At 26.0% G+C, this 7,264-nt stretch overlaps 2 protein-coding genes and 1 long non-coding RNA gene across 7 annotated transcripts in view; 2 read left to right on the plus strand and 1 right to left on the minus strand.

Annotated features, from left to right (window-relative positions):
- Positions 1-2,373, plus strand: part of LOC102671414 — a 9,509-nt gene extending 7,136 nt beyond the window's left edge. For 4 of the 5 annotated variants that reach the window (XM_006615594.2, XM_006615592.2, XM_006615593.2 and 1 more), the window contains 3 exons: positions 823-1,082; positions 1,168-1,518; positions 1,598-2,373. In XM_006615594.2, coding sequence (XP_006615657.1) covers positions 823-1,082; positions 1,168-1,518; positions 1,598-2,212 — 1,226 coding nt within the window. In that variant the 3' untranslated portion in view covers positions 2,213-2,373. Of the gene's footprint in view, positions 416-822; positions 1,083-1,167; positions 1,519-1,597 lie in introns of all 5 variants that reach the window. The other variant, XM_006615595.2, reaches the window with a different exon arrangement.
- Positions 327-4,228, minus strand: LOC116185621. Its single transcript, XR_004150484.1, has 2 exons — positions 4,178-4,228; positions 327-450 (listed from the first exon to the last, which is right to left on the minus strand). It is a non-coding gene; the product is annotated as an uncharacterized LOC116185621 (long non-coding RNA).
- Positions 4,229-4,415: 187 nt separating this feature from the next.
- Positions 4,416-7,027, plus strand: LOC102671808 (CUE domain-containing protein 2). The gene is made up of 5 exons (XM_006615596.2): positions 4,416-4,568; positions 5,466-5,555; positions 5,666-6,002; positions 6,346-6,519; positions 6,721-7,027. The coding sequence occupies exons 2-5, from the start codon at positions 5,467-5,469 to the stop codon at positions 6,979-6,981; spliced, it is 861 nt and encodes a 286-aa protein (XP_006615659.1). The 5' UTR covers positions 4,416-4,568; position 5,466; the 3' UTR covers positions 6,982-7,027.
- The last annotated feature ends 237 nt before the right edge of the window (positions 7,028-7,264 follow it).

Consider the following 7,264-nt stretch of genomic DNA (forward strand, 5'->3'; position numbering starts at 1 on the left):
CAGGGACAGCAACCTGATCGAAATTGCAACACATCGGTCACCACGTCTTCCAACGAGGATATCGTGGAGGCCATTCGGCTCGAAGATATCGCAATGAAGCAAGAACCTGAAGATGAAAAAGATTTCTATTTAGAGGCGGCTGAATTGCCATCTCTATCACCTTCGACTAATCGTCATGCAGGTGCTACACATCGTGTTCGTTCCCATACACGTAGCCTTCGTGCGATGACAAATCCAAGCGCAGTTTGGGCGCATTTTGATTTATGTGCAAATGATCCTTTGCGAGCTCAATGTCGAATTTGCGGTGCGGTTGTTGTTAGAGGCGGAGCGAATCCACGTCAATGCGGTACAACGAATCTTCATCGACATCTTAGAGTACATCACGGTGGCAGACTCATTGGCAGTCATTATCACGGTAATGGTAGTTGATTATTGAAGATATTTTATATGCTGGAAAAGTGACTTAACAATTATTTAAAGGGTATTAACAAATACTATTACATAAAGTAATAGTAATTTACATAAAATATACATAAGTTATTATTATATAAAATAAAATTAGGTTTTATATTTGTACTTTTTTTTATAAATTAATATTGAAATCTATAATTAAAGTATTTTTCATTTTTTTAAATATTAAATAGTTGCAATATGCAAATATACAAATTTTTAAAATATTTTGACATCTTCTGGAGAATCATTTTAATAGATAAAAAAAAAAATAAATATTGTCTTTTTATAAAAAAAAATAAATTATTTGTCTTTTTATAAAATATATTATGTCTATTTATGATTATAATAATAAAAATAGTTTTTTTTCAGTATTACAATCACCTTCTTCAAGTAATTCAACTGGCAAAACTATAAGAATAGCAGCACAGTCCTTGGTAAGATCTCATATTAGAAACATTGCACCAGCACCTATATCACAGCAGCAACAACAGCAACGTCAACCAAAGACTCTTGTATTAAAAACAATCCCCTTAAAAGTAAAGCAAGTTGCACCTACAACCATTAAAATGCCACCACGACAAACTAGTCAAGGAGTACCTCATAATATTGTACATCAACAACCTACAGAGGTAATGAGGTTTTAAATAATGAAATATATATAATATTTCTATATAAATTTTATAACAGTTAAAATATACAATATATGTTTCTTAGGTTTGTTTGAGATGGAACAGTTATCATAGTAACATGCAAAACAGTTTTCCATCTTTATTGGATTCTGAACAGTTTGTTGATGTTACATTGGCTTGCGAAGGCCGTTCGTTAAAGTGTCATAAAATGATATTGTCATCCTGTAGCGATTATCTCGCAGATTTATTACGAGAAAATCCATGTCAACATCCAATTATTTTAATGAAAGATCTTAAATTTTGGGAAGTTGAAGCACTAGTCAAATTCATGTATCGCGGAGAAGTGAACGTAGCTCATGATAAACTGCCCCAACTATTGAATGCAGCCGAGGCATTACAAGTGAAAGGATTAGCTGGACCCAATCCTTCTTCACAGGTGAATAATGACTTTTTTATTTTTTAAATGAATATAATTCTGTTAATTAAATTTTTATAAAATATATTTTTTTTAATAGAATTCAAAACCACCTTTACTTATTCCACAATCAAAGCCAATAGTATCTCAACCAGTTTCGCGAATCGCTTCAGAGACCAAAGAGAAAGCTTCCACTTCCGGAGTTTCTACGCTTTCTAGTCCTAAACGTATGCAAAAACGACAACATTCAGAACCAATTGAACCAAAACCCTTTACTAAAATACGTTTACAACGACCTGTTACACCTACATCACCGACTACTACTGTTAAACTTGAACCTTTAGATATTCCTCTTAGTCCTACAGAGATATTTCCTGAAAATAATGAAGACAGTTCAACTCCGTCGAACTTTGACAAACTTATGAGTTTACATGAAGAAGATGATCCAGGTGGTAATGAAGCTATTGATGGTGAAAGAGAAATTAATTTCTGTGAGATACCTGAACCGCCCGATATAAATGATAGCGAAGATCAAATGGAATTCGTACCTACGGACTTTTTAGAACAGGAACAAGATATAGTCGAAGAAACTGAAATAGCCACGAACAAAGATTGCAAAGAAGAAACTAGAGAAGATAGTTCTGTTGAACTTGAAATCGGCGAAGGAAATGGAGTGAAAAAAGAACAATGTTCAAAAGAAAAAAAACCAGTTTAGTAAGATGATCAGTGAATTCAGTACTTGGTTTGTTTAATGAAATAAGATCTATGTTTGATTTTTTTTAAATAGATTTTTAGAATTATCCAGTATTGTCATGAGATCTTTATTCTCCATTGAACATTGATTTCGATTATTTTCTTTTTTTTTCAGAATTAATACAAAAAAGAATAATGTATATATTATTTTTATGATAATGTTTTACAAAATTTATCATTATAATAGATTAATTTGAAAATTCTATTTTATTTATATTTGATCAATTAAAACATAGTATGAAGTTGTATAATGATATGTCATTTATTCAGAGTAATATGGCAAATATTTCATCTACATTGTAAATAGAACGTAAACGATAAAAAAGTAAAACTATTTTTACCACTTATTATATGAATCGTAATGACTACGATATATATCGGATATCTTTCGAATATTTTCTCCAAGTACACGGTTCAAAACTGATATTTCTATACAAAAAATAATGCCAGAAGATATGATTGAAGTAAAGATTACTAATTAATTGTATATAGTTACAAAAGTACCTATAACTAATTTTAGTTTAATCATATAATTAAAAATTTGAGTTTGACATTGACGTTTAATTATTATAACGTCTTTAATTATTATATCTTTAATTATTACAATTTATTTGTTAAAAAAAACTCGATCTACACTTTTATATTATAATCTTGTAATTTGCAGATTAACTTCAATAATCAAGTAGAAGTTGATCAATCATTTTAAATAATGCAATTTTTACTTTGAATCATTGTTGAAAATTTACAGATTACCTTTCTATTTCTATTACAAATATGCTAACAACATATAAAGAATGTTGCTTCTTTAATGAAAAGTTGTACCTGTTAACTTGAAAAGTGTTTGCAGTATAATCTAATGAAGAAACAGTACAACAAATAAATGTTTTTTTGTGTTTTATTTTTTTTTTTTGTTTATTCTATTCTTTTATTATATATATTGTATGTATGCATTATTTGAAATGGTATGTCTGATTTTACTAATAAATTAATAAAAAATCAATGCATTTATAATATATTAATCATAAAAAAATTAATATTATATCAAATTGCAAAATTAATAAATTGATAACTGAATGTTATATTTTTTATTACATTGTAATCTTTTTCTTAGATTTTTAAAGATTATTATGTATATTTTTTCCAAAAAAATTATTATACCTGTATGTAAGCGTTATGTAAAAGTAACATTCTACGTATATGGTATATATTACATAGAAACTAGAGGCAAAATTTTATTGTAAAAATCTATATATGATTGGAAAGTATATGTACATTGTAACATGTGAAATTATGTCTTATAAATAAATTGCTATAATAGTACATAGCAAAATAATTTGTATTATTTTTTTTTTCTCTAAAAAATTTTTAATATTAATAAATATTTAATTATATATTATGAATTATAATAATATAATAAAAATGTTTTTTTTCTAATTTTGCTTATGATCTTTTTGTTATTATTTGTTGCATGTATTATTATATTATTATATGTATATAACATATATAAGAGAAATTAAAAATCATCATAATAAATAATAAAAGACATCATAACAATTATAATAAAAGACATATTTTAAATATATATTATTTCTAAAATAAAATATGAATATTAGAGATATTAAATTTCTTTTATATTTATAGGGATATAAAAATTTTTTTACGTTTATCGTTTCTCTATTATAAATATTGAAATTTTTGTTTTTAAATTATATTACTGAGACTGTAACAATATAGTTATATAATATTATAATTTTAAATATTGAAGCTCCAATCTCCAATAAAAAATATATTTATATATATTTGTTTTTAAAGTTTTAAATTTTTTAGCTATAATGTGTATATATACTTTGTTATAATATTTCTAAAGTGATTTTACAAAGTAATTGATTCTATTTTATTTATTTATAAAATAATTTCAATTACATACTGATTAATATTTATGTAACAAATATTCCAGGGATTACAGTATCGATATTAGTGTTTCGATGTAAATTGAATTTTTACATTCATACTCTAATAGATTTTACGATATTTATATAAAAAAATATACATTTTAATTTATCATATACAATGAAAATCATCTTATTCTATATAATAATTAATCTTTTTTGAGTTATATCAATATTAAAATTGTTATATTAGGATTGCTGATTTGATCCCAAAGTAGGTCGCAACTCACAACCACGATGGCGCCACGTTATCTTTACCCCTCCCCTTACCGAACTGTCAAATCGAGGAACGTTGTTTGTATACGAAATTTTTATCAGTTTTCAGCCTCAAGTACAATCCGGGGACTTCGAACAAGTGAATAAGATCAGGTTCGTACTTGTGCCTATTTTCACAATGAATTACATCAATATTATTTTATGGAATCCTTCGATTATCGCAGATAAACGAAAATGTTAAAAGCTCGATGTGACCGGCGCTGCTACCACCTTTCTGTCAATTTCTTCTTGTCTCTTTCTCATACATTTTTCTTGATAATTCCTGTTATTCAATTCTTGTTGTTCAATACAATTAAAAAAATTATTTCTTTTGTCATCTTGTATAAGATAAAAATATTAATGAAAATTCTTCATTGAATGCAATTTTGTTATAAATTGTGTGTTATTGGTCTTGCTTTATTTCTCTTAACCTATCTAAAAAGATAATTATTTAACTTAACTACTAATTGTTTAATTTTAACTTTTTAAATAAAATTTGATGTCAAATTTGACAAATTTAATATGCTATGTAATAAATTGAAATTGATTGATAAGCTTGTTAGAACTTACAATTTTTATTTAATATAATAATTATTTACAATTATTTTTTGTAAAATTTTTTTTAATAAAATTATTATTTTTATTTTATTTTTTTTGCTACATAAATTTTATGATAAAATTTTCATATTAGGATAAAACTGATTTTGTTTAATACAATAGCAATATTTTATGATATTTAATTATTTTTATCATATTAATATTATCAGGCATTTTCAAGAATATTTATATATTATTTTCATAAAATTATTAAATAAAATTTTTATTTTAATAAAATAAAATAATATTATTTTAAAAAAAATCATATTTATTAATAAACTAATTATTTTAAAAAATATAAATTTACATAAAATAGAAAAGCAACAGATTGGATCTATACTTATGTTTTTAATAGATGACTTTTAAATATAAAATATAAAAAATATATTTAATAGATTATTATAAATTTTTTAGAATGAATCGTACAATGGATGAAAAAGAAGAATTAGTTAAAAAATCTTTATTTAGTTTTGTGAGGAAAGAAGTACCCACTGCCCAATTAAGGTAAAAAAAAAAGAAAAATAAAAATGTTTTTTTGTCTATAACTTGAAAATTTACATGAAATCTATACATATTTAATGTATGCTTGTAATTTATAAAGATATTATTTCTAGTTTAATAGATGATATTGTTTTGAGTTATGTGGTAAGTATGGTAGAAGAAAGTGCACTTGAGGAAGATTTGGATGTTGATGGATTATGTGAAATGGTCTCTGCTTGCCTTCCTGAGTTTTCTACCATTGAAAAAGAAGCAGTATCTAAATGGTTGTTAGATATTGAAAGCAAATTACGGCAAGAAACTAAAGAAAATGAAAATTGCCAACCTCAGGATCCTTTGAGTCATATTAGTTTAACAGCTTTGTTACCTCCTGGTACACAAAGAATGAGAGTTCATCATCTCTCAGAAACAAGTGATGCTGGAAGTGATTCTAGTGGAGAATATTTTTCAGAAGTAAGCTCTTTTTAATTTTTTCATAAATTAAATGTATGATATTTTTTTATTTTATTAAATCAATTGCATCATGATTATTTATTTTTGTCATAATTTAAAATGTGAAAAATTTAAATATTGAAATTTAAATTTTGAAAAATTTAGTTATGTGTAAAAATTTTTTATATTATTTATTTTCAAATAATACTATTTTACAACTTTATAAACTAATATTAGAATGAAATTTAGCATCAAAAAAGTTGATATGATTGTTTTTAGTTGTCTTATTCTTTTCTACTTATATAACAAATTTTATTTATTAGTATATATATATTAATTTTAAAATATCAATATATCATATTAGGAATCATCTTGGCATCAAGTAGCACTTCTGCAAGAAATGTTTCCAGCTGCAAGTCCAGCAGAAGCTAGACATTGCTTAGCAGTTGCAGGTGGTGATATAGCAAAAGCAGCACAGCTTGCACTTCATAGACAAGAAGCAGGACAAAGTCTTGTTAGCAATCTTACTTTCCTAACAGTAAGTATCGTTTTGAATTTATTTCTAAAGTATATATATATATCTATATATTTCTTTTTTTAATTAAAAAATATATCATATGTCTTATATGATATTAAATAACTTACTCTTAATTTAAAATATTGAATGCATATGCATATTTTATATTACTAAAGCAATTATGTATTAAATGAAATAAAATAGTGTAATTATATTCTGTAGCCAAACGGTCGTAACAAGGCCAGAGTAAATGACGAGGAATTGAAATCACGTATCATCGCACGATATAGTTACGTTGATAGAGATGATGATTCACGTGAGCATCGCCCAGTCGCCCCGAAAACGGAACCAAAAAAATTAGTACGTTATTTAGATAACAAGATTGTAAGTGTGAAAGGTGAACGTTATACTGAAGTAAGAAGAGGTGGTGAAGAGGAAGATGGGAATGAAGGTGGTAGAAAAAGAGGTCATTGCCGACCGTAACCAGTCCCTTTGCCTCCACCCCCTGATCCACCCCCTTGGAGGCATCTAATTTCAAATTAAAGCTTTCACTTACATTCTCTTATATTGCTTAAAAAAGAGTACGGATAGGGCGTTGAATTTCTATATTTGTAGCACTATCCATTTTGTTCCTGCTTTCAGTTGACTTTCTCACAATCATCTTTCGCAATCATTTTTATCAATTTTAGAACCACCTTTTTTGTCCTTTTATGTGTGATATTATCCTTATTGTGATCTGACGCAAGAGATTTGTAGCATTTTAAAA

The sequence above is a fragment of the Apis dorsata genome, unplaced genomic scaffold, assembly GCF_000469605.1.
Source record: "Apis dorsata unplaced genomic scaffold, Apis dorsata 1.3 scaffold_227, whole genome shotgun sequence".
Taxonomy (NCBI): Eukaryota; Metazoa; Arthropoda; class Insecta; order Hymenoptera; family Apidae; genus Apis; species Apis dorsata.

What these genes read in the sequence shown, in the direction of transcription:
- LOC102671808 (XM_006615596.2), top strand. Translation starts at nt 5,467, where the DNA reads ATGAATCGTACAATGGATGAAAAAGAAGAATTAGTTAAAAAATCTTTA. An exon ending in GTACCCACTGCCCAATTAAG is followed by an intron (nt 5,556 to 5,665) that starts GTAAAAAAAAAA and finishes TATTATTTCTAG; the next exon opens with TTTAATAGATGATATTGTTT. An exon ending in GTGGAGAATATTTTTCAGAA is followed by an intron (nt 6,003 to 6,345) that starts GTAAGCTCTTTT and finishes ATATCATATTAG; the next exon opens with GAATCATCTTGGCATCAAGT.